A 27,539-nucleotide genomic window follows, 5' to 3' on the forward strand; every position below is an offset into this window, starting at 1 on the left:
TGCGACAAAAGCAGTTGATTTTAGGTGAGGCGGCGCGTGACCCAGATTTCTTCTAAAAAGTTTAGGGTCTTTGCAGCCTTCGCGACCACCGTGTCAATATGAGCATTCCAAGAACAATCGGCCGAGAATGTCACACCCAAATATTTATACTGCGATTTTTGCATTACTGTATTGTTGTTGATGGTGTACTGACATGTTAACTTTGTTTTTTTACGTGTGAAGGTGACATGAACACACTTTTTGCTGCTCAACTGCATTTGCCATCTCGAGCACAATTCAAGAACACATGATAAATCACTTTGTAACTGTGCAACAGGTATCAGAGGTGATCCAAAGGCAAGCTGACCACGAGTCGTACTTATAGGTACGCCTACCGACGTACCTATAGGTACGTCTCGTGGTCAGCTTGCCCTTGGATCACCTCTGGCTCTCGGTGCTCAAAGCAGCTCTCGAATGCATACTTCATCCGGATCACGTCGGGCGCAGACTCAACTTGGGCGGCAACCCGCCGCGGTGTCTCAGTGGTTATGGTGCTCGGCTGCTGACCCGAAAGACGCGGGTTCGATCCCGGCTGCGGCGGCTGGAATTTCTTTGGAGGAGAAATTCTAGAGGCCCGTGTGCTGTGCGATGTCAGTGCACGTTAAAGAACCCCAGGTGGTCGAAATTTCCGGAGCCCTTCACTACGGCGTCTCTCATAGCCTCAGTCGCTTTGGGACGTTAAACCCCAATAAACAAACAAACGAACATCAACTTGGGCGGCTTCTTGCTGCTAAAATATTCTTCTGACATCCCAGTTTTTCCTCTATTGCGTTCTTTCCTGTACATTGATGTTTTGTCGGTTTCCAAACCAGCAGTGCGATTTCTTTTTGCATAATTATATGGATAGAACCAAAGTTCTGAGAAAGATATTTTTATAGATACATTGTAAGAATGAAATGGAACGCATGAGTTTCCTAAGGTCTGTTTTTTCATGCGTGTTATTTCTTCCCCTGCAAGTTCAAGTTATTACTGCACGTGTGTCCTCGTGAGTGTGGGAAAAGAAATACTAAAATCATTTTGATAAATGAGGCTGTACCCAAAGGGCGACGAGCACGTACGTTCCTTCGTCGCAAAAGGTCATTTTTTTTCGGGGCTCAATTTGGACGGCAGTGCAGGAATGAACTCTCTTGCAAAAGAAAATAAATGAGAATAAAGGGGACCTTCGCTACTCTGAAAAAGGTGTCGAGACCGGCTTTTCCTCTCTTTCGGCACACTCTAGTGGGTGCATATCAAAAGTACAACAATGAATGAAAACGCGCTGTCATATAGGCAAAGTAGATCTACATTTAAGGCTACGTATACGGCCGGAATAAAGCACGTAAAAAGCTTGAAATACGAAGAGAAAGCTAAGCCAGGGAATAGTTCACGGGGAGAAACTTAAATAGAAAAAAAAAGTGAACTTCTACCTCTCTCTACGGAAAGATCGTTGACATAGGCTGGAGCTGATGGCGCGAGCAAGATGGATGGAGCAAGGTTTTGGGGAGCGCAGCGGTGCACGGGTCGTATAAGGTCCGCGCTTGTTTGCGTTTTTTTTTTCACATGTTCTCATCGAGGTTCGTACTTGCTCTGGATTGTTGGAATTACTTTGTTTACTTTTTGCCTGTAATGATGGCTGATAATTCCAGCGTTGACTACGGTATTCATCTCTGTTAGCTTCGGACTCTCTGTTAGCTTCGGACTGTTATTTCCCTGCGTAGGTTCATTGTACCAAGTGCAAGAGTGGGAAGGTCACCTTCTTAACGAAATAAGCAGGCATTCATTAAAAAGCAGCCACCTTGAATACATCTCTGATGGAACAATAGCCAAAAGGTTCACGTTATGCTAAGTTTCTACATTGTAGTTACTCCTCCTTTTTGTGAGGTTATGACGCCAGAAAAGTAGGGTAGGTGAAATGTCGATTGTCGTATGCTATTGCATGTGAATTATTTCGAGGCTCTGTAACTGCGTGACTACACTCGCCTGACTGCGTCACTCTGTGACTATACTCCATGTGTACAAAAACGGGTCTCCTGCGTAAGATTGTTTAGTTTTGTCGAGGCTTTTCTAGAGCCAGTCGCACATTGCACGATACTAGTCAACATAGCAAAAAGACAATAACTGCAGATGGGCAAGCTTGATTACATTTTTTTTAAGCTTTTTTTCTCTTTGTCTTCGATCACATGTTATTCCGAGAGGCATGCCGGTGAAACTGGGGCCACGATGCACCGCTGCCTCTTGTACATCTCTAAGAAGCCCCGTGACGAGCTCTATAGCAATGCCGGTGCAATCAGAGAGGTTCTGGCGGCACCTCTTTTTCATGTCCGGTATGCCGACCCTTCGTTAAGTCGCGCGGTCCTTTGTCGGCGATCTCTTTGTCGCAAGCTTCTTTGCAGCTGCGCGCAAAAGAGGACTGGGCAACAAGAAGGGCAATACACAGCACGCTTCTTTTGCTTGTTTTTCTCGTTTGCTTCCCGTTTCTCGTTACCGTGGCTTATTGGTTAGCGTACTTCGAATCACTCCTCGTATCACTTGAGCTCTGACATGCTTGCGTGTGCGTGCTTTATGACCTCGTTCAAGTCAGGCGGTTCTCCTTTTACGCTTTTACTAGCGTACTACTGGCGGCAGAAGAAACAAAAGTGCAAACAAATAAGGGGGGGGGGGGGGGCTTGCTTTTGGTAAGACCTGCATAAAAAAGGTTTCTGTGCCTTGCTTTTAGTGATCGAAAACTTGAGACAGTGCTCCCTTGTTAAGATGATTTTCGGTCGTCTTTTGTTCAGCCTTTGAAGTGTCTTCCGTAGAACTGAAATCGGTCATTGCGTTCTACGTTCAGTTAGTGCATGTAACTGTCTCTTCGCTGTAGACTCGTTTGTCTGCTCGTGCTCACCGTGGTACGTTCAGAACGAGATGGAAGAAAAACGCTATCTAAACGTAATGTAGAGCTGTGCTTGTTGCTCGTCGCATCGTTTGTGCGATGTTAAGCTACTGTTTTTCATGTGTCGGAACGCAAAGTTCTTAACCACCGTGTTATTTCCCGTAGCAACTGCATTTCACGAAATTCTTTCCAGCATTATCTGGTTCACCAAAGGCACAATTACTTAACCTACTTTTTGGAGAAATGCGACACGAAATGCCTTCAGAAGAGAATAGGTTTGGGCGCGCTGGTAATTCATAATTAAGAAAACAACAATACCTTGCAAAAGAAGAGGAGATGGTTTTGTCGATATCCTTCCAACCCCTTCACCCCAGAAAAGGCAAACAACAGGCAGATAGTAATCGTGTACCAACTATAAAACTGGCGGGCGGGGGTGCTGGGATCGAACCCAGCACCTTCCTAATGCGAGGCGGATCCTGTACCATAAGGCAACCGCATTGGTCGAAGAAAGGACCAGAAGTTGGCTTTACCGCATGATAGGTTTCAGCGGTTTGGAGGCAGTACGAATCACTGAGCTGTCAACGCAACGGCTTGGTCGAAGACCCTTCTCGCAAGCATTTCACCACAGTAAAATCAAGCGCTAGGCCGAATGAAAACCTACGGATACCCGGCGTCAGTGGGGATCGAACCGAGGTCTCCTTTCGCGGTGTTGGTTTTTAAATACGGAACGCCTGCTGTCGGCCATGGTCTTTATTTTTTGCCTGTAAAGCGTACTCTGCCTCATCCACACTATTACTGTGGCAAAGCAAGCGTCAACCTTTCTAGAATGGGTTTTTTATGGCGAGGGAGCTTCTGACGCATTTATGTTTACCAGGTTATATAAACACATTTTGTCAGGAAAAGTATTGCGGTAGAAATATTTCCGCTTACTAATATGTGGGAACATGAATAATTAGTAAATTAGAGATTTGACTGCATAATGTGTTTTCGTGGGCCAGTAACACTTTTAATAATGAACTATATAAGATCCAGGTATAAGAGGATCAGATCACAGCTTTTGCTGCCTCAAATTTGGCGAGAGCATTAATCTCATAATTTTAGCGCGAAAAAGAAACACAGAATATAGAGGCTTGCCAGCGAGGACGGAGCGCGTTTTTTTCTAGAGTGGCGACAACGCATGCGAAACGACGTCGCGCTGCTTTCTGAGTGCGCGTGATCGGACGTAAGTAACCGGGGAAGGAGTGTTCGTTCGTGTCCTTGCATGCTAATTTCTCTGCGCCCGAGCGATCTTCACGGGACGCAGAAATTAGTCTCAGTGTGATAAGGAGACTGAGGCCAGGAGAACGCAAAGAAGCAAGGAGACGGCGAGTGAGCTGTTAAGTAGGTGGTACTATTCCTTGCGGCTACGCTCTCCATGCTCACTGAACCGATCACGGGCTGCTTGGAAAGAAGCAGCGGATAAGGAGAGGGGATATCCGCGAGTTGGTGCGCTTCTAGCGCGAACAAAAAGGGAGCAGTGTGGGGTGCGACGACAGGGGACGAAGATTAATAACGCAGCGGTGGTTTTTTATGGCTGGCTGGCTTCTCGTCACTGGAGCTCCGGTGCTCATACTATGTGCGCTCGGTGTACATGAGCACACTGCATAATCACATGAGGCCGACTGCTAGGGGAAAGTAGTTGAGCTAATTCAGAATTGATGATGAAGCTGATGAAGCGCTGCGGCTTCGAATTTGGAAGCTCCTAAGGGCGAAACATTACGATTCAGGCTTACTTACTTGACGCATACTAAAAGGTGCCGTGCTGTCTGTTAAGTTCTGGTTATAGCATTAACGTAAATACACTAGTTTCGCAGTAAATTGCCAGGGACGATTAAATATTATTAGCGATTCTGCATAATGAACCCACGCCGTCTATACGGCAGCAAAGTCTGCTGAAACAGCGTCCTCCCAAATATTGGTGGGTCATTACAATCCAAACCGGAAGTATTTTCTCAACATCCTCTACAGAACAATCTTAAAATACTCAGCACTTAGCTGCTGAAAAACCTTAGATTGCCTCAAGCTACTTCGCAGGAGTAAGCACCTATATGACGTTGCATTGGTTCTTTCAAAGGAGAGACAATGGCAATATTTTGTATTCTTCTTTCGTTCCACGTTGTAGCATTTATTGTTTCACCCATGTCTTCCCAACTAGCTTACGGCCGCTCTCTCCTAAGTTACTTTCGGCAACTTTTGCGTTTCTTTTTATAGCTCTCATGCGAGCGTGCTGTTTTCTTTTATTCGAGATTGATTGATTGATTGATTGATTGATTGATTGATTGATTGATTGATTGATTGATTGATTGATTGATTGATTTAGTAGGCACCAACTGATGAGTGAATGAAGGACTTTTATTTCTCACTTATGGTCTTGGCGAGCTTGGTGGGCAGAGCCCCTAGACCACGGCCCCTGCGGCGGCTACGGAGACACAGGTCTGGTCTGTTAGTCTACGTCCATCTTCCAGGTGGTCTCTAGACAGCGCAGCCTCACATTGCTCTGTTGTGACGTATGAGAATGCTGCAGCTTTGTGATTTTTGTACTTTCTGGCTGATATGAGACTAATTCTTCCGCGCAGCAGTTTTCACACAATAGCTATAAGGACAATGTGTAGAAGAAAGGCCGATGTCGTTGTCGGGTCACTGGTTGTGAGCAAAAAATCCACAAAAAATCCTCATAGGTGGCCTACCTCGGTCACTTGACCTTGTGATGTGTGAACAACTCGCCCACCTGATTGTGAACAAAGTGCCCATCGTGGCAGGTGGCAGTTAAATTAGTAACTGGTCGTGCAAGGTTGCTCGGAAACAGCGGCCCGGGCCGCACAATCCCCCCCCCCCCCCCCCCGGTGGCAGCACGCCATCGCAGTGTAGCGGCGCATCGCTTAACCGCTGCACCACTGCGCCAGGATTGGTATGTGAATGTTAAGTCGAGAATGCCCATTTGCGCTTATACAGCCCATTGAGAGTATCGTGTCATAACCCTTAAGGCCGAGCTTGTATGTCTCCTCCAGTTTTTCCTTTCTTATGTTGCTAGTTTACAATGTGCCAAGACTGTTTGTCTTACGTCGGGATGTTTCCTTGATTCTTCGGGAGGAAACCTTGAATAGCCTGGCGGATTTTTTTTTCTTTCGTTTTGCGATTTTAAACTTTCGAACTTTACAACGTGACGAGACCGAATGCTAACACGTCCGACATCGATGCGTGTCACAAGCACGCGTTTCTTCCAAGACAACAAACCCGGACTGGTCGAACGCACCGTGCTGATGTTTCTTGCTCAGTCGCATCAGGGCCAATGTAAGGGTGCGCACGCTCGGCTGCCAAAACAGCCATCGAGGAGAAACACCACCCGCTTTCTCTTTTCCTCTCCGCAATCTTTTTCTTGCCCTTCGATCCATGTGCTCGCGCGCACTGTTGTACAGGTGCGCTCACGACCGTGTTCGCCTGTTTGTTTGTGCACGTGCGTTTCTATAGATACGTGTCACTTGTTTACTCTTTCGGTTTTTGGTGGCGCCATGTGCGGCGGCATTTTGTCCAACCGTCGCCGGAGATTTCGACCTTCTCTGTCCCTGAGGAGATTTCAGCGCTGATCGGTTTGGCGTTGCGTGTCGATTTTACGGATCGCTGCGTACCTTTCCGCTGGCTGCGCTTTGACTGGCATCGACTACAATCGCTGGAGATGGCAGCTGCCTGTTGCCTTCTAGCCCGCTGACGTCGCGACCTTCGCCTCCCCTTTCTCCGGGGCGCCTTCGTTACCTTGCTGCACCTGTTTACATTCGCTCTTCTACTTTTGTTACTTTCTAAGGTCGCTTTGTGTGAAATGTCACCAAGCTATCGTAGACAACTTTAATGAAAAGACTATTTCAGGCGCCCTTCTCTTTGCAAGAAAAAAAATCCATGTTGCTCGAGCGGCGTCGTAAAACATTGAAAACGAAGTCCTGTAGAACAGACGGTGTGTTGTTTTTCGCAAATTAATCTGATTTGAACGTTGATGCTCCTCTGGTACCTTAATTGAGTTGTTTTACTGTATTCTCTGTTAACTGTTCTTTTGAATCCTTCCAAAATGTCTTAATTGGCCTGTTTATTCTCTACATTGAGAAGGGTGGTAATTAATGCCAGTCGTGCATGTGTGGGTTTGGCAGTGCGCAAACGCAACGGACAGAGTCTTCACGCTTGCGAGTAAGATTTTTTTTTGTTATTTTCCAGTCGTAGGAACTACGCAAGTCCCCAGCTGTTACGAATGGGTGAAATGTTTTTCCGAGCTTTCAAAGTGGCTTTTGCAAGTGATTCTCCGATTCTTTAGTCATGCCTTTGTACTCCCCATTGGGCGAAGGTGAACCTATTGACGATTATTCACAGAAAAATCGGGCAGTACATCGCTTTGCATTCGGCGATGAATGGGTCGGAACGCCTTTATTACGAACTGGGCAATATTATTTTTATTTTCTTTTAAATGCGCCCGCTAAGTTACGTTTGGACTCCCGCAATCCGGTTAGACTGCAGCTTCCACCATGCCAGAGAGAGGTACACACGACAGTCGAACGAGCAATGTGACGACGCCCAGGGCGCCCTTATCGCAAAAGTTTTTAAGGTGAACATTTTCCAGTAAAATGCCAGTAATAGGGATTACTAAGCATGAAATGCTTCTTTTGTAGCTCGCACTGTAAGCTAATTCAGGGAAACATCGCCCGGATACCGCCTACAACCTGAGACGCAATATGAAACCGAACCTGAGCTTTAACATTCCGCCGAACATTTTCTAACTGTTCCGAAATTTTCTATGCCAACAATATCGAGTACAAAAAAAGACGAAAAAAAAACTCACAGGACGTATACGATGCTCGCAGTGGGAAAAGGCCGCGACACGTCCAGCAGTGAAAGGACCTGGCACATACTATCTCTACTATCTCTGATGCATCCTAGATTGTGCTATGGTTTTTCTGCAATGCATTTCAAGCTTGCTCCTACTCTCAGTGATGAGATTAAGTACAATTTTTATTCGTGACACGGCGTGAATACAATATTCTCGTAGCTCTGATATCAAGCTGAAGACGTTCGACATCTAGAATGCAAACAGCACCGTCACTGCATCAGCTGACACGAGTTCTCTTGCTCCATAGCGTATAAGAATCTTGCAGAGCGCCGCCACGTCATAATGTTGTGTCTGTTTTTTATTTCATTGATTTGTAGCGTCTGTGCACTGGTTTAATCTAGGAAGAGCTCGAACAATAGAAGGCCCTCCAAATGCACCCTGCTTTTTTTCTTTTCTGGTAAAGGAAAAAAACCGCTTAGCATAATGTTATAAAACTACTTCGCAACTATTAAAAATTGCTTAAGCGATGTTTGCTGCCACCAAGGTTAGCTGGGTTTTTTTCGGAGGTTCCGCTCTAGGTGCCTGGAGGTAAGCCTAGAGCAATCAAAACATTCACCCTGCATGGCCGCTCATTGAAAGAAGAACCGAATATAATACTGCGTGAAGTGCGAATCTTCCTGAGGCGCGTTGCATTGTCACTGACCTTCCTTCTAAGAATCGAAACATCTGTGAATGATGAAAACGCCGCACCGTTTTCCTCTTCGGGCCTCGGACGCCGGGTCACGACCTGGGTACTTTAGCGCACTGGCGGTAGCGATTTCCGCTGCCTTGCGTGTGGGTTCGCGGCTAGTCTTATAATTACGAATGGCGCTTCGATCGGCAGCTTGCATTCTGAGCAGGGGGCCGTAATTACGGCGTAGCCTTTGTTTGCCGGCCCAAACCTTGTGCAGCTGCTTCCGCATTGGCAGTCAGTTCCCGGTATGCTCGCCGAGGACTTTCGGGCTAGGCTGGGCCGTAATGACACTGAAGGTGCTCATTTGGCGACACCATCAATTATACGGACACTGTTGCGCTCGTAGCTTCGCCAGTTTATAGCATATCGCTTTTGAGGTGATACTTTTCGGGGGAGCCCCTCTGCGAGAAACGGTGCCGTTTTCGGCTTCGACGTAGTACCTGGAAACCTGCTGGTCAATGAGAGTGTTTTTAGTTGGGCCATGGGGATGGTACTCGCAAGATTGTATGGTCAGCGTCAAATAAAACGCGACCGAAAGAAATGAAACGCGAACACCGAAACAACGCGTCTTGAATGAAGGAGCCTGAATACTTGATCACTTGATTTTCTTTTAGATCCGCGGATGGCTCTGTATTGAAGGGTTAATTATTCGCGCTCCTATATCTCTCACGCAGCCAATTATTTTATGTTTTGCGTCTGGTATTCAAGTCGCCTGATCGGGTTTCCTCTGTCGCTGACTGGCTATCTTCTGTGGGAATCGTCGCTCTGAGCCTCAGAAGTTTTCGCTTTAAAACGGGAACAGGGAAACTGGAGGAGAGGGGTGGGGAAGGGGAGGTGCAAGAGCTATCGCTGCTACTTCTTTTTTCCTCTAGGTGGGTGAAAATGAGGAAGGTTGGTTGGTTTATGGGGTTTAACGTCCCAAAGCGACTAAGGCTATGAGAGACGCCGTAGTGGAGGGCTCCGGAAATTTCGACCACCTGGGGTTCTTTAACGTGCACTGACATCGCACAGTACACGGGCCTCTAGAATTTCTCCTCCAAAGAAATTCAACCACCGCGGCCGGGATCGAACCCGCGACTTTCGGGTCTGCAACCGAGCACCAAATGAGGAAGTCTTTACGGCTTTGTGTGTCCTGGGGCAAACTTAGCTGGGGTAATCTTAGGTCTACTTTCGTACCCTTCTTATATAGAATGGAAAGCCGGAAACAAGAACTCAGTATACCTGGTGCTTAATATCTGTGAGAGCATCACAAAATACATCGATTAGTTCGGCGAATAAGAAGACAAAAAGAAGCAGCCTGACGCAGCGCTCTTTGTCAGACTCCACTGAACTTGCTGCAAATCTGTTTTCAAAGTCTTCTTTCTGGAATAACAGTGTTGAGGTCGGCTTCAGAAGTCTGTTATCGGAGTGCGACATGGCTTTCAGTGAGTCCTGTCTTTGAGACGTGGCGCGAAAAACAGCCAACACCTCCCTGCTTGCTTCTACCGCTTCAGCCCATTTAAATCGCGGAGCGCGAATGAGAAGACGGAGCTGGGCATTGACGCTCGCTTCTTGCTAATGAGCTGCGAGCCCCAGTTTTGCGCCTGCGCCCGCCCTATTGGCGGGTGCCCCCTGTCGAGTCTCGCGCTGGAATTGGCCCTCGCCTTGGCCGTCTCCGTTCACCTTAACTCATTTCCTCCAGTAAGCCCCGTAATTAGTTCGTCCCTCACGGAAGTGGGAGCAACTGAGTGATGAGGGAAACGAGAAAGGGAAGAGCCAATCGTTCAGGCACTGCGCAGGATGAAGACCAGAACCGGGTGTTGGCGGTTAATTCACTGGGCTCCAGAACTGATTCCGATTGGAAGAAAAAAAAACATATCTGTGCGAGAGATGCCGTTGAACTGGAAGCAGAAACACCTCTGCTCTTGATGGGTTTTGCATACTCGAGTGCTTTGGAAACAGGGAAATACTTTTTTTTTCTTGTTGTGCAAGAAGGTGGGCCGGATTTGAAGAGATGCATAGAATATGTTAAACTAGCGACGGCCCTGATAGTACCAAAAAGGTATGGCAAAAAAAGTGCAAATTTAAAGCGCTCGAATCAGAACAGAAGCGCTGTACACTTCGTGATTTTATCTATGCGTATGTCCGTCTGCTGCCGTTTCGCGACTGCTGGAAAGAGAGAAAGAGAGAGGAAGAGAGATAGAAAAAAAAGAGGAAATTAGTTTCCGCTTCTGTCTGAGTGCTTTGGGAGAAACGCGAAACAACCGGCAGGTCCGGAGGGGCTCGCAAGATAAACAGCAATACGCAGAAGAAACTACTTTCTTCCGACTCGGTGGGGCTCCCAATAACGATAGAATATAAATCAGCACAGCTAACCGTATGCATCCGTGGAGCTAACCGAAAGGAGATAAAAAATTAATCGTACCAAGACCGAAGGCCTGGGCTAAACAGGGGGCAAATAGGAGATAATTAGCGCGAGTCAGGAAAATATTGCGGAGGAGCACGCTGCGGCTGCAGTGAGCTCCAGGACTCAAGGCAACGAATAACGAAGAAAGCCAAGACTGTGAAACAAAAAAAAAGAAAAACAAAGCGTGTTCATCTGAAAAGGGTAACCATGGCGAATGATCATTTCATTTGAAACGTTATTTTGCTTCTATTCTCTTTATAAGCTCTTTTTCGGTTTTGTTTGCTAAGACCACTGTCGCGAACATTGGGCCTTATGCCCTGTAGCGAGCCCTGCAGCGTTGGGGTTGGCTGTACTGTCGGGAGCTAATTGCGTATTTGCATTTTCTTCGTCTCGCGGGTGGTCTTGTCTCAAAGGGCGTTTTATATGGAGAAAGAAAGGGTTACAGTTGTCTCTCGCAGTCTAGAAAGGAGGCACAGGAAAGAGCACGCAGTGAGGTATGCTAGCTCAGCTGGAACACTCCCGGGAGATATCAGCTCTTGCTAGCTCCCGAAATGCTTCCTACCTCGAAGAAGTTGCCTCTTAACAACTTACTTGAGAAGGCGAAAACCGAGAAGCTATCGCAGTCCAGAGTGCGTGGGTGTAGCGTCTGAGAGGGCATACCGTTATACCGTATTATGCTGTACTGTGACATGCAATTGCTTAAGTATCCCCGGAAAGCAGGAGAACAGAAGTCATTTGTTGTTTACCACGCCAGAAACCAACATTGAAAGCATCGCATTATGATACAACTTAATGTTACATGGAAAAAGGCGTTATGATTTTTATCAAATGGTGAGTTGTTTCTGCACTTCTTTTCAGTTTCGTTCTTCATCGTTAGTGGTGCAAGATATTTGTGCTTTTGAGACTACAGGGGTTGGAGGTATTGGCGTTCTGCGAAGAATTTATCGCTTTCAGGCTGTGGGTCCTTGTTTTGTAATGCGCAAAACGTACCTTCCGCTTGCGTCAAGTGAACGTCTTTATGCTAAAATTGTTTGGCGACTTGCAACCAAATTCTATGTGCGCTCTTTGCCAAACGTTTCTTCGCTTGTGCCAAGTGAGTATCTTTATGCTAAAATTATTTTATAATTCTTACAACCAGATTCTATGTCCGCTGTTTCTGTAATGCAGTCAATGTGAAATGCGGGCAAAAATATTATTTTATACCGCTTCAGTTATTTCTCCAAGAGAAATGCAGCTCGCAGTACATCATCATCGGGACAGGAATTAACGGCGGCTTATTAACTAGGAATTGTCTTTCACGTCGGCACGAGTACACAGCAGGCATCTGTGTTGAACTAGCTGTTATGAATAAATAATAAGCAGGCCAACGGGAAGTGATTCTTTTTCAGTAGTAGCGTAAGGCGGAAAACTAACTAACGGCCCTGGTCTCTCGCGTGCAGTTTCTGTGAATAAATACGCCGCTTGCGATACCTGGACAACTGCAGTTTTTTTTTTATTTTCTGGGAACCTTGTTCTATTCTTCGCCCGGCAAGTAAAATTTTATTTGAACATTAGATCAGCTTGCGGCGTCTGGGTATTTTTAGTCTTCAATGAAAATATATAACCTCCAGTTTCTGTTACCAGAAACATGGAAGTGAAGAAAATTTTGAAAGTTTTTTTTTTCTTGAGAAACAGCAATTGTTTCTATGAGCGGTCGTTAATTTTCCCGCGCTTTAAACAGTCGCTGTTCTCGATAAATATTGCACAAGAACGCGGTGCTATGTCATTACAGCCTTTTCTGTTTCTATACAAAACCCGCAAGGGAACAAAATAAATCGCATCGATTACTCTTTCTGGTAATTTCCAATTTCGCTGCCAAAATTCGCGCGAAAAATTCCCCGCTCTGTTCATGCTGCAGTTCTACCTATATTGGCGATCTCTTTTCCAAGCAGCGATTCAAGGGAACCCGTTGTTACCTACCAAAGGAAGCCTGATTAGATTCTGACCCGCCACGGTGGCTCAGTGGTTAAGGCGTTCGTCTACTGAGCCGGAGTACCCGGAGTACCCGGGAGTACCCGGGAAGCCGTCAGCGGCGGCCGCTTTTCAATGGAGGAGAAATTCAAATGGCGCCCGTGTACTGCGCAATGGGAGTGCCCGTTAAAAATCCCCAGGTAGTCGAAATTATTCCGGAGACGTCGACTATGGAACCTCTTTCTTCCTTTCTTCTTCCACTCCCTTCTTTATCCCTTCTCTTACGGCGCTTTTCGGGTGTCCACCGAGATTTGGGACATATTTACTACGTCATTTCCTTTCCTGAAAATCAATTATAAATTTTCAATTAGATTGTATCATGGCGTGCTGATCTGATTCATAGATTGCTCTGAACGAACCAGAAATGAATTGTTTCGGCAGGAAGTATCGGCAAGTTCAGAGAAAGGCCTGCACGGATTAGGCGTTTTACGCCATCCCATTGGGCACGCAGTGTCGAAACAGTCAACACTTTCATTTGTCTGTGCTGTCATCTGTCCTGCTATCTGTGTCTGTGCTGTGTGCTGTTAAAAAAAACTGCTGTCCTTGTAGAAGTTCCCAAAAATTCCTTTTTTTAGCCAGTGCTACATTTATTTACTTATTTATTTACAATACCCCTAAGGGCCCTCGTCCCAGGGTATTGCATTACAGGAAATTACACGAGGGTATTACAGAACATTACTTATTCATGTTCTTGTTGACCAAGCTTTTATAGTTATTTAAATAAAGAGCCAAACAAGGAACACACTTTGTGTCGTTTGCCAAGCTCGAGAAATTTTGTCGTAATTGTGGGAATTGCAACAAAACACATTCCATGTGCGCTATTTAACATAAGTGTAATTTCTTTTAAAAGTTCAGTTATTGTCGCAAGGCAACGCTTTCGCCAGAGAATTTTTCGCAGCGAGCATTTTTTTTCGCCGTGAAAGCTAAGCTCTCATTTGTATTTCCGGCCACAACAGCTGCAATAAGTCTTGCAAAATAAACTTCAATATGCCGCGCAGACGTGCCTAGCCGGTCTTAAGCCTCCAAGCTGATCATGCGCAAATTTTCTTTTGTGCGCGAAACAAGCACTTGAAATGAAGTCGGTGCGGTGAGGCTGGTGCAGGGCTTCATAATCTGCTTTGCGTGACTTGGGTTTCAGAAACGGACATTAAGCGCGTCAACTTTATGCCTTCTTTGCCCTGGAATATCAAAAATTTTCCTCTCTTTGTTTGCCTCTTTCTAGGGTTGGTGTCCGGAGTCCAGGAGTTCGATACAACTCCGAGTGATGCCGAAGTGAACCCTGGGAGCGAGGTGATGCTCGAGTGCAAAGTCCGCAACCGGCGCGGCGAGTGCGTGTGGCTCAAGAACGGCTACGCCTTGGGCAAGATCCCGGACAAGTATGACTTCGAGCGGGAGCCGCCAAACGGTGACTGCTCGGTCCACATTAGAAAGGTCAACCTCGAAGAGGACGACGGATCGTGGCAGTGTCAGGTGACGAGGGCCTCGCTACAAGACGCGCCACTCAACTCAAACGTAGTGAAACTCATCGTCAGGGGTGAGTTTTAAATGCGTCTCGTAATAACTGCACTCCTCGGCAGTGCGTTATCAACTTATTACCAACATTTAGTTGTGCTCAGGATTAATGTCATATTTAAGTTTTCAGGTGAGCAGAGACCGTCTATATTTGATTGCCGATTCATAAAACAGTGTCTCTTTTACTGTGCTTTAATTTGTACGCATTAATTACGTTGTTCTGGACCTATTTAAAAATCGTCTATGAAGAGAACTGCCATCCCGTTCTCGTCTTTAATTTTGAACTGATAGCCAGGTGTGATATTGTAAACTTCTATTTTTTGGCGACATCCCAAAATACAAATGAAAAATATTAATTAAAGGTCAATTTACACTTCGAACATTCTTACCCATTGTGAATATCAAGAGGCATAAAAAAGTTAACTGGCAGAATGCGGCATTTGAGTGCTTTCTTGAGCCTTGAAACCTGTAAGAGGCGCTTGTCTCATCAACAAAGAATGCTAAAGGAGAATGGCATTAAAATATTTCAGTGAAAAAGCTCTCAGAACCCTTTCGCGATTTCGCATTAGTAGACGTAAAGGGTTATGCGTATCGATGTTGTGAATGTTCACTTTTGACCGCCACCATAGGAATTCGCTCAACCGGCAGTACATTCTGATTGAGACCACAATGCTCAAAATGCTGCTAACAGGAGAAGTCTATATATTACCGTTCTTCATTTCTAGTTATAATACTCGGTATCGCTTGAAAGTGTATGTTTTCACTTTCCTCTTTTTCCAGTGCTCTAATGAAAGCTCAATAGAAATAATAGATTAGTATTCTGCGGCAGTGTACACGGATTCATACGTTCACATAGTGCTAGGAGCACCGAAGTACGCTTTCTTTTTCTGTGCCAGAGAAATGAGTTAGGAGGCAGTCAACATGAAGGGTGCTGGCTCTTCATACATTCCCCTGTACATGCATACATGGTGACTCTACATTCACCTTCGAATAGTCGAGTGCGGAACAAAGGAGTCTTTGATCTCTATTCGCTCTAAGGTGTACACGTATCCTGCATTAGCTAATGCCTGAAGTACATTTTTAAGTCATTTAAAATTGTTTTTAGAAATTCGGCTAATGGAAAATGAGATTGTAACTCGCATCCGCGCCCCGTTTTCTACTCTGTTGCCTGTAAATGCGACATTGCCTTATTAATAGCATGTATACGGAGTAGTGCTCTTTCTTGAAAATCGACGTCGACTGTGTCGAGGTAGAGACATCCAGAGGAAGGTGAGCGACAACGAGGACATAACGGGTGCAGATTACGAACTAAAATGAAAATGTCTTCATGCAGAAATTTCTTTGATAAATTAACTAAGCAGACAGCGCCCACTAGGTGCGCAAGCTTTGTAAAACATGGATCCACACCTGGCACTGCTATGAGATGGGCACTGGAACGCGTGTGAAGTACATTTCGAATGTCTCATTAATAGAGCATGCAGTCAACGGCGAGCCTTTACAAACATCGCGAGAAACGCATTGCTTCACAAACTAAGTGCCGCTATTCCTCAGCTGGTAGGCTGTGTGGGCAGCGTTCATGCGACGACAAAAAAAAAAACAAACGTGTATACCTACAAACCAGGTTAGCCCAATTACGCGCTGCATACTTAGCTCTTTCATGCCTACGCCGTACCCTGAAATGCTGTACGCCCGTTTTACTCCTTCTGTACACATTGAGCATCATTCCATCATCGTAGCTTGTTGTATCGCTCACTAATGAGGCCAGCTTTGTCCTTACGAGTTGCTCGGAGGCATACGTACAGGTTTCACGGCGCTGCCATGTGCTTAGCGTCTAGCCAAATGTTTACAGCAGTGGAACTCAACATTGCTCAGAAAAGCTCTCATTACTAACGTAGAGAGAGGGTTGTTATAAATCACGTGGTTCGATTGGGAGATAATTGGGTGTGTTTTTATATTCTAAAGATACTCCTAGGACGTTACCTTACGGCTTTCAGGTTTAGCACTCCGGTGGTGTGCACTCCTCTTTGAAACGTTGAAGCGAGTCGCTTCGGTAACAAGTAAATGTCGTGTGAGGTAGTCTTTCATAGCAGATTGATGTACGACAATGGGAAGAAGACAAAACATTCATGCTCTGCTTTACCAGCGGCCTCTAGTGTCGTAAAAGAGTCTGCATGTCACGAAACGTACCTTTAGGTAGTTGCGAATGTGGGACTCAAGTGATGTAAAAAGATTACCGTAATACACATTGCATTGTAGAGTGTGCAAGGTCGATGCTTGCCGCCGACGCCTTTCGCAAAACTGATGGTATAAGCAAGCGCATTCCCGGTAGCAAATAGAGCAAGCCCATAGTTTTTCAGTCATTTCAGAATAATGAAAAGTCTGTCAGAGAGATCTTTTCATATCTGCCTTTGAAACAAAAATTGGGTGAACTGCATTAAAAAAAAATCTGTTCAGGAACACGTCATCTGTTCTTTTTTGAAAGGGCCCCGTAATGTCCACCTTTTACTACCATCTTGTTAGTAGGCGATTCAAAAGGCTGCTGTCTAGTGCGACAGCTTTCCACGGCTCTCTGCGGTCAGCCTCGTTGCGACGGAATAGTTCTTGTATGGCGCTTAACCTACTATAACGGTACCATCAGACGGCATTAGATATCCCTCCCGCATAAGTACTCCTTCTCTTGCATAGATTCATAAGTCGGGGGGACTTCTCATACTACTACTACTGGGCTATGCGCCACTGCTACGGCAGGTTGCTGTTTCGAGCATAGCCACCTACTTTTTGGCGACGCGGTTGGACTGACGCCATATTTCCTCAAGAACGGGACCTCTAATGTTGTATAAACTGTTGGAGAAAGCGTTAAGACTAAGGCATCCGTCTTGCCGCCTTTATGTTCATGGGTCCTCGATGGAAGATCTAATGTTTTTTTTTTTTTTTATAGGAATCCGCCAAGAATAAGTAGATTCAAAGTAAGGAAGTAATTAATAGCAGCATCCGCTTATGCTCAGCCACACGGTTACAAAGAAAAGCTGTACAGCTATCACAGAAACGTCGAAGTTAAGAAGTATTCGTTCTGATCCGGGAATCGAACCACGGACCGCCGTCTTTCCCGGGCAGTCCAATTTGTCTAGAGGAATTCACCGAGATCAAATAAATTTAAAATAACTTATAGCATGCACCCTGCTTTGGTGAATAACAACGAATAATTACACTACCCTGTGAGGAAAACTCGCAGATTTCTTTAATTATTGGTCATGATTTTGTTTTCAGTTTTCAGCTGTATGCACCAGTCCGTTTACATGCGTAGCCCTTTCATAAGCATCGTCTTCATATCATTGCCTTGTGCAGGCTAAACGCATCAGCCACGGCACTCTATGGTTAGGCTGCCGTTGGGCCATTACCATGAAACCATTATCACTTGCCCTTATGAATCAAGCTGGAGAGGGTGTACTCGATCTAGAGGAACAATTCTTTCCGCAAGGCGGAGTACTCACTGCGGTAGCTCACTGTTGACGGTGTTTGACTGCAAGGCACAAGGTCGCGGCATCGAATCCAACTCGCGGTGTCAGAATTTCAGTCGAGGCGAAATAAAAAAAAAAGAAAGGCCCGTGTGCTGTGCGATATCAGGGCAAGTTAGGGAACCTCACGTGGTCGAGCCATCGACTACGCCGCCTCTTTCTCTCAGCCTCTTTTCACACCCTCCATTGCTTCTCTCACGGTTAGGTTCGTTTATTTATTTTATTCTATTTATTTATTACATACTACAGGCTGTAAAGCCCATGATGGAATGGGATACAAAGCAAAATATTGCAATGTTAAAATGAAAATCAAAATGCAAAAAAATACAAGGAGCAGGAAATGAGTGGTCACACAACACGCAATACTATACATGGTCACTTATAAGATCAAGTTATTGCACACAGTAAGCTGGAAAACTGCTCCAATCAGTGAATGTTTGCGGAACAAAAGAGTGCTAAAATACACTGACCTTAGCAAAGTACGGGGCAAGAGAAAGGGGGTGAGAGTGTCGGGTTTCTCAGGTTCTTGATAGTGTTAGGCGCTCTGAAGAATATATTTCGAGTTCGTGGTTATATGACAATATTCAGATTTCACTCGAAAAAAAATGCGCCTGGACTGAACGGTTGGGATTAAGTTGGATGGTATTGGTGCGGAGACGGAAATAGTTCGACTCCACTGCGAAAAAATGGGCAGTGGCTTATCTCTGCAATGCCAGGATATACGCAGCGTGAGCAGTGACGTCCCGTGGCTCTGCGCAGGTGGCAGCAGCGGCAGCGGCGAGCGCGCGCCGCGAGGCTCGCCAGCTGTGCACAGTGACGTCACTCTCTCCTCGCGCATGCGCAGTATGGTCGACGGAGGGAGCACGCGAAACAGAGCACGCGAAACGGCGAGACATTGGCCAGTGTAGCTCACGCTACAAAAGTGAAGCTTACAGCTTTCCTGCGGAATTTCTCAAGTGCTGTTAAGTTGGTTGTAGTATGTTGGTCCCAAACAATGCACGCGTACTCTAATTTAGTCTTTATAAAGGTTTCGTATGCTAGTCTTTTAACAGAGAGCGAAACAGCTAGTTACTGTGTTTGCATTTCCCTCACGAAACACTTGCGACGCAGAGCAACCGCACCCGCCGCGGCTGGAGGAAGGCACCAACCCGCTGACCCCGGGCATGGCGTTCAAGACCAAGGCGGGCGACCTGCGGAGGTTCCAGTGCGTGTCGCGCAAAGGGAACCCGCCAGCGTCGCTTCGCTGGCAGCTCAACGGACAGGACGTGTCGGCGCTCGCCAACCAGACCAACCAGACGGACGTGGAGAAGCGCGGCACCTGGCAGGCTCAGTCCGTGCTCGACTACACCTTCGTCAAGGAGCACAACGGCCGCGAGCTGCGCTGCATCGCCTACCACGGCGCCTACGAGGACCCGTCCGGCGGACCGGGACACCGGGATGTCAGCATCATCCTCGACGTCATGTGTGAGTTTTCAGCGCTCAATTCCTGCTTTCCTCTGCAGTAATTGAACGCAGACGGTGATGGAGCGTTTCCCGTCAACGAAAAACTAGCAGCGTATTTGGTGGCTGCGTATTCTTAATCGTATACCGTGAATTCCTGTATTTGATATATTGTATATTAGCCATGTGAAATCACTTGTTCTCAGCATTCTGCCCTTCATTCAGTGCGTTATTTCAATGGCGAGAGCAGTCGTATGAAGATTTGTATGGCCTATATGTTGTTTTTTCCTGTTGTGTTGGCTGTATTTCGCGCAACGTTTACGCTTGCATCATGAGCGAGCGCCTGGTATCTTCGTCGTGGAGTCTAGCATCTTGCGCAAGCCCTCAAGTAAATAGTCAGCTATATAGAGGGGCGGATCATTATGTTTTCTGCTCGTTCATTGATATCACTGGCGGCATATCGCAACTTTCCTGTGCTCACTGAGCCTGTAAATGATAGGCTTGAAGTCGCCGCAATCACGTACGACCTTTCGCTGCTTTTTGCTTCAGTACCAGCGAAAGACTAAGCGTACTTAATAACGACTTCTAATGCAAACTAATCAACTAATCAAATTTTAAGAAGGTTTTCTTCAAGAGAAAATTTAAAGCACAGATTTAGCAATATACTGAAAACATGATAATTTGCAATCTTCGGTGCGTTAAACCAGTTCCTGCAATCTTTGTAACAAAACGACTGCCAGTGTAATTAATATATAATGGAGGTACCGAATCGACACTTCTTATTGACTTTAACGGGCCAGGACGGCGCTAAGAAAGACGTGCTGAGAAGCTGCGCCGGGGGTCAGCGCGGCTTTGCGGAAACTTAAATATCTAAGAAAAGAAAGCAAAAGGAGACAGAGAAAGAAAAAATCTCAGAATGGGCAGCATTATTAATCGAGCCCGGGTCTAGAATGACAGTTTGCACAGTAACGCTACACCGGCGCCTTTGTACGACCGTAGGTGCCAAGGCGCGATAAGCAGAAGGTGGTTCTCGCTTGCGCGAGAAGAAAAAAAGAGGTGTACGGAGGCTCTGCAAACACTGTCGCACACAAGAACATGGCCAAGCCAAGCAGCGGGGCCGATGGGGAGAAGCCGGCCCGAAACGTGAACCGGCATAATGGCAGCTCATTTTATTTCCCGCCGCCAGCAGGCGCGGCCGTCTTCATTACACGTGCTGGGGGAGCCTATTTCGTTCCTTTATTCCGTCCTCTTCCCCTCCTTTGCTCGTTCGCACCTTCAATCCTTTTCTCGCTTCCTTGCTTCATAGCTGGCAAGGTTTCCCGTTACGCCGGCTGTTCTGACTGCCTGATGGAGATCCTTAGTGTGTTTTCTTCTATTTCTCGTGACGCCTCATAGATGACCATGTTCTCTTCCTTGCATGTGCTTGCTAATTCTTTTCTTTGCTTTCTTTTACCTTCCACCGGGTCTTAGATGTCACTGCTCACGTAGAACATGGACTTGGCTTCCTCTTTCTTTTTGTCATCGCACCGCGCGCGCTCTGGTTTCCCCTGTCTGCCGCTTTGTCACCGTGTCACAAGTCCCTGCTATTTGCTGCTCTAGTCTTGCTAGTTTGTCTTCACTTCGCATCAATTTCTCCTCTCAGCCTCTCTGTCGTCTTCCGCTAGCGTCTGTACAGGAGTACATGTGTTACTTCGCCTTGTGAAATCACGCCGTGCCCGAATGCCACCTTTCCCCGTTTCTGTTTTGGACTCACCTGTATGTCCCGTCAAGCCTCAGACAACACAATGCATGTACACATACTGCCTCATGTACTCAGCCTGAGGACACATAATCGCGCGCGCGCACATGCACACACATTTATCGTGCTGCAGGATTCCCTCGTGTTTCATCTCTCTGAAAAGGTGGAGGTACCACAGGCTCCCTGCCGTATTTTCTTCCCGTCACGGCGAGTAGCGGCAACGTGCACGACGCTACAATCATCACATTTCACGTTGCGTGTCGAGGGAAGGCCACCCAGTAAAAGTCAACAACGCGTACACTACCGCGTATCCGGATGATACAAGCTTGATTCCTCTCTTGGTTTTTTTTTGTTTCATGCCGTAACTTTTTAGTTTTTTTTTTTCCTTTCCCACGCATCCTTTGCCTTGAAAGCGGTTGTTCGGCGCGCGCAAGCCCGTTTGTCGAGAGTCAGAAAGACGCTAGCCACCGCGCTTCTTGTGCAAGCACTCCTGGCTTCCCGTACAAGCTTCGCCGCCGCCTAATTAATGATCGCGGCCGGAAAGAAGAAGCACCCACGCTGAAGCAGCGCTCTCAGCTTTAGCGATGCGCAAGGGCGTCGGGTTTCCCTCTTGCACACCGCGCTTAATAATGCCTCCTTTTTCTTCTGCTTTGGCGTCTCTTCTTTTCCCGCTTTATTTTACTTCGTTGCATGTCGCTTAAGCACCCCGCCGCTGGTACCGCACTATTACTTTGTCGTCGAAACCCCCTCCTCCCCCCCCTCTCCCCCTCCTTCCCATCCTCCTCGCTAGGCTCGGCTCTTTCGTCCTTTCATCATTCTGTCTCGTCGTTGTCCCTAAATCTTCTTGCGAAACACAAGAAGCGTGCCTCACCGATACCGTACGCAGCTAAGGTCGGTTGGGACGCGCGCTAATTAAATTGGTTATTAACTTGTCAAACCGAGAAAAAGCTGATGAATATGCTGACTTCGGGATTTCTTCTCTTTTTTTTTTTTTCTGTCATGCGTTGGGCGTGTATCTCTGTCTTCGTGCGGCTTGTTCTTCGCATTTTGTAGTGGCGCTTCCAGCTGTCTTGCTGAGTCTGAGCGATACATTTGCATGTGTCGGCCTTGTTGGAACGAGCGAGAATTTCTAATGACGTCCGGTACGAGGGCGAAGCGAGACACATGAGCTGCTGTTTTGTTATGTTTTTTTTCGCTGGTTTGACGGACATGGCGGGCCTGACACTGCACTGTTTTCTGTAATCTCACTCGCCTGAAACACGACCGCGTCAAAAGTGGGCTACGTCTTCGCAGCTTATTATGCCTCTTGTGAGACGACATAATTAGCCCGGAGCTACAGATCTTGTATTTCTGTATCCTTTGGCGTTTAGACTTCAATATTCACAGTTTTTCTTTCTTTGTTTACAAGCACGACCGGGTTCTGCCTTGTCGGGTAGTAGAATAAATATAAAACTTACAGAGCAGAGAATTGCTCCCTTCCTGAATTAGTTACAGCGACATGTATTGAATTTCTGCTAGCCATAGCAGAGCCACGAGTGGTCAGGCGTGTTTCAGAGCGTGAAGGAATCCAGGCACAGGACGGAACAAGAGCGAAACAGATAGACGGGATACGATGGTCCTTTGGCTTACTTCTGTCATGCAGACATATACCAACTCGCCCAGTAAGCCGTGTAATTGCGTTTTGTTATCGCGCGTTACTTGGAAGCACTATTGTCGTTGACACAGACGCAGAAATCACCCGCACTATTAACAATGAAGCAGACAGTGACCAAGATGCAGAACCGAGTGGCCCCTGTATTACCCCTGCTTGTTATCGCGTTGCAACGGACGGCTCCGGATTTAGTTTTTGTGTCTGGTGTATACAACCTGCACCGTTACTCGGCCGCCGCGGCCTAGCAAGGGCCGAGTTTTGATGCTATAGCACAGTCACAACTGAACCTTCACGAGCCTCTTTATTCCTGTCTTTTCACAAGTTGGCTTTTGAAAACGGAGAGATCGCTAAAGAAGTCTATTTTTTTTTTTCACGCGTATGACACCTTGCGCGTAACTCAGTCGTTGCGATGGACAGAAATCAGTTTTAACTGTTGTGCTGGAGCGTGTTTAGTTTGAGTAAACGAAGATATTTTCTTTTCCCTTCATAACAGTAGCTCAGTTGTGAGGAATATGTTACTGCATCTTATTTCGCTAAATGGCGCAAATTTTCGCATCCAATTAGGGTCTCATATAACAGCCTCCGTTTACCTTGTAGATCTATTATCTTCGCTGTAATAAATCTGAAGCGATTTAAATCTGGGGACTTCTGTCATTGAATTTTCATTTTTAGCGCTATCCAAACTCATTTAGTCTAGGTTTTTCGGACGAGACTTTTGTTAAGGAGGCCGAATTTTGTGAGTTTTGTCGAAAAACTAGCTCAAGCAAGTTCAGAGAGCTCGAAGAACAACGGGAATAAGAGCGTGCCAGTAAGTAGCCTTCAGCAAACGCGCGCTGTCTCTACGACGAGAAACACGGTGTAGGATTTGGTTCGTTTTTCCGGTGAGCCTTATTCGGCTTCTTACGGGAGTCCAAGCGTTCCGGAGTCTCGTGGGTAAGAGAAGTGCGATGTTCTTTTGTAACCGGCCACATATCCTGATAGAACGCATGCTATCGCTTGCCTTCTGGGTTGTTTCGCTGTTCGATCGGCGCACTTTTGACGTTTTCTATTTTCTGCAGGCTTTCTTCATGCTCGCGCCGTGGAGGTTAGGACGTTGAAACTTTGGTTTTATACTGTTCTCTGCTTGTTTTGTTCGTGATACCTGATGTCCGGCTTACTACCCACATTTTGAAAAAGAGAACCAGGAATAGAAGGACCTTTTCTCCAGCCATGGCCGATCTCTCTTTCGTTTTTTGCCTGTGTTTCCACCCATCGCATTGTCTACCGCCGCAGTTTTTGTTTTCTTTTTCTTTTTCTGCCAGGGTCTGGAGCTTCTGTTTCCTTTGAGCTCAGATGAGAACGGGCTGGGAAAGAATGAATGCGCATGTATCAGATGGTTTTTTTCTTTTTTCAGTGTATTTCTTGTTTTTTTTTTTTTATTTCGCCTTCTATTGTGCAAGGTTGATAGCCCAGGCTTTTTTTTTTCGCCCCGTAATCTCGCTTGTCTCGCTGTCAGCTGCTTTTAGTTTCTTCATTTCATTCTGTATTGCCAGATGCATTACATTTTCTTCGCTCTTATATTGGGGTGTGTTTGCCTGTTCCTCCGAGTTTGAGGTCTTATTCTTAGTACTACGCGTAATTACTGGTTCATACAACTGCGACAAACATTTTTTTGTTTCTTTATTTTTTTCCAATGTCTTTCCTACCTACTCGCTCAATTTAAACGCTCGGGTTATTTACAATTCACAGCGCGCCTTTTGGGTCGCACTGTCTATTTTTATCCGTTACTCTTACTGCACATCTGACATTGTTGGTGCGGATATAGTATTATCTATTAGTTACCTTCATGTTTTCGACGTTTTCCTCCTACGCAGCTACCTCTCCTCGCCTCATTCGCATGCTGCGGAATCCAATGCGCTATGCAGATTTATAATTGAAAACAATTTGAGGGAAGGGGGGGTGACGGAATACAGGTCATGAGTGATATAAAGAAAAATTTCTTTTAGGTCGCATATGTTTCTCCAGATGCAGCAAGTAAATTTCAATCTGCATGATTGACAAGCGTTGAGCTATAACAGCAATTGCTTGGAATGAAGTTTATGGTGTAATTTAGAAGCTAACTGGAAACGAGTCTTTCCTGCCCATTTTTATTTAACTCGTGTTAATCGGCTTTGCGACATGTCAGGGAAGGAGGCAAGAACTGATCGAGGTACGATGTTCTTCATACATGCCACTCTATGATCATAACAAATAAGAATGAGAGACGAGCATTAATGTTTTATTTCTACCTTGTTTGTACGTCCACCTCGCTTACAAGAGAAAGGCAGGGACTTTTAAGGTGTTTGTCTCAACAGAAAAAGCTCTTAACTCTTTGTATTGTCTGCATAATGATATGGATTGCGTGGTCATGTGGAGCGCCTACTGGAAAAGACGAAGCCGATAAGCTAGTCGCCATCTTTTGTACTGCTGAAATGAGCTTACACTTGTGTGCTGGCCTTTCCCTGATTAGATTCAGGGCCCAACAATAAACATAAATGTTTTTTCTTCCATGACTATTACTGCGCCCTCGAAACTAGATAATGTATCAAGTTCGATCACAGAAAGGTGCTAATTATTTGCTGGCTCGTTCATGCAGGTTGTTGCTTCGAAATAAGCTATCAAAGTAAGTGTGTGTGCACCTTCTAAAACACTAAAAGGCCCCTTAAATCGAACGCATATCAGTACTGAGAAGTACAGAGGGGGACATCGAAGGATATCGATTGATTTGTAAATGCATAGTCCATAGAGCTGCCGCGCTGTGCGTGTTTTTTGAGCTCAAGGTTTCTGGCGACCTTACCAGCCGAAGTCTTCGGTGTTTGCGCTCGTTTTCTCCATACGGTTTAATGAACTTAAACAAACAATCCAAAATCCAAAACGTCCGTAAGTAAGTTCGCGTCCTCCGCAAAGAATGCTCCAAGCAGCGCGCCCTTTTCATACTCTTGCTGCTTCTGAGGCTGACTCATAGAAGAAGAGAAAGCAGCGAGGAGCCCGCTGAGCACACAGCCCGGTAGGCGGCGACGTCGAGCTCACGGAGCCTGCGTGCACGGCTAGGCAGCGAGCGAAGCCATGGAACGGCGGGGCCTCAGATTCAGCCGACGCTTTGAAGACTGTTTGCGTCCGCCCAGCTGTAGAGGCGATAAGCGGCGCCTTGGGCCGGGGAATGCGGCGGCCGAAAAATACAAAAAGGACTGTTTCGCGATGCAGATGCGGGTTGCTGGTGACACTGCGCGAGGACACGGTTCGGGGCGAAACTTCCGCTCCCTAGTTTGCTTTAATTTAGTGTTTTTTTTTGTCTGTGTTTCTTGTGCTTTCTCCGCGTTACCCCGTCTTACTGAAGGCGCCGCGTTTTCTCTTCGTTCGCTTTTCCTCCATCTTCCACCTACTACGCCGTGGAAACTGTCTGGAGTTTATGTGAGTCTTCTCCGCGTCTTCGCACGCACCAAAGGTGATGGCGCCTATATGGGATATCGCTGTTCTTCGCGCCTGTTTTCTTTGTTCCGGTTGGTGTACACGGATGAAAATGCCGGTGGAAAAGTTTTTCGGCGATCCTTGAGGACAACAACAAACGCATAGCTGCCTTCTTTGCTGTTCTTTTTTCAGCTATAGGTTTCACTCCTGCTTTCCTTGGCTTTACAGTCCTCCGATGTATGTTCGAACTGGTGATTTTTTGTTTTCACGTTTTCATGGTCCTGCTGTTTATCCTTTTTAACGTCAACATTGCAGCCTGTTCTGTTCACTGTCTTCCCAGTATCGTGGTACGCTTTTCTTATTCGTGCGACGATTCCCTTTTCGTTAGGCCAGTTTTTACAGTCAGTACAGGCTTGAATTGTGTCGAAGCTTATTTCTTTTATTTTCTATTCCATAACTCCTTAGAGGATGCGAATTTCGCATAGCTCTTTGCGTAACAGTTTTTACTGCCAACGTTTCAAGGCGTCCCGGGTTTTCACGCGTTCCCAAGGCCTACCTATTTACTTATCTCCTTCCCTCATGCACTCCGCCTTTCTTTTAGTTAAGGGCCTTTGCTTGTGTGCACTCGGCGTGCATTTATGCATGGGACTGGTTCTTCCCTATCTCCCCGCTTAGTAGCCCGCTCGTTGTTCACGGGATTCGAATGGGGGAAAAGAGGAAGCGGGGCCAGAGGACATGCAAGAATGGGCACCATGATAAAGAGCACCCCGGAGCGGCGCCGGCGTTTCCCGTCTTCGCATTTCCGTGTGTCTCGGCTACAAGGGAACGGTCCTGCCGTATCGCATTCGCCCCAGGGTTTCTTTCGCGCAGCGCCTCCTTTTGTTCCCAGGGCTCGCGCATCCACAAACGAGGCGTTTCGCCGATTTTCGTGGCGCTAGAGGTATCCACTTCCCCCAACCCCCTGCCTCTCCTCTCTCTTTCTCGTTTTTTCGCTTTGTCCTTACTTCTGTCTTTTTACTTTTTTTACCAGGACGTAAAGCACGATATGTAGTTACGGGGGAATAAGGGCGAACACGATTCGCGACGCATCTATGGAAATTAAACGAATTCAGTTATGCGTGACGTTGCCACGGTTATCTGTGCCATGTTGATTGCGTGTGTGTGCTCGTGTGTGTGTGTGTGCGCGCGTGTGCGTGCGTGCACGCGCACGAATCTCACATCTCATTCAGTTCACTGTAAGAACTAATACTGTAACCGTCGTTACAATTCCAGTGAAGACTTTATTTTAATCCAGCCATAAGAGCATGAAATGCATGTTATTGTAAATAGGGCATTTTGTTTATATAACTGATGCATATGGAACGAATGCCTGAGCTGCGTTCAAGTACCTCA

The 27,539-nt window shown here is 46.3% G+C and overlaps 1 protein-coding gene across 4 annotated transcripts in view; it reads left to right on the plus strand.

Annotated features, from left to right (window-relative positions):
• The window catches only part of LOC149340395 (kin of IRRE-like protein 2), a 402,153-nt gene that overhangs the window by 320,192 nt on the left and 54,422 nt on the right, over positions 1–27,539 (plus strand). For all 4 annotated transcript variants that reach the window (XR_016283604.1, XM_089549155.1, XM_089549156.1 and 1 more), the window contains exons 2-3: positions 14,088–14,399; positions 19,003–19,356. Coding sequence is in view for 3 of the 4 variants with exons in the window: in XM_089549155.1 (XP_089405281.1) it covers positions 14,088–14,399; positions 19,003–19,356 (666 nt within the window). In the remaining variant the exon portion in view is untranslated. The remainder of the gene's footprint in view (positions 1–14,087; positions 14,400–19,002; positions 19,357–27,539) is intronic.

This window comes from Amblyomma mixtum, chromosome 6 (genome assembly GCF_055824585.1).
Source record: "Amblyomma mixtum isolate Tamu chromosome 6, ASM5582458v1, whole genome shotgun sequence".
Taxonomy (NCBI): domain Eukaryota; kingdom Metazoa; phylum Arthropoda; class Arachnida; order Ixodida; family Ixodidae; genus Amblyomma; species Amblyomma mixtum.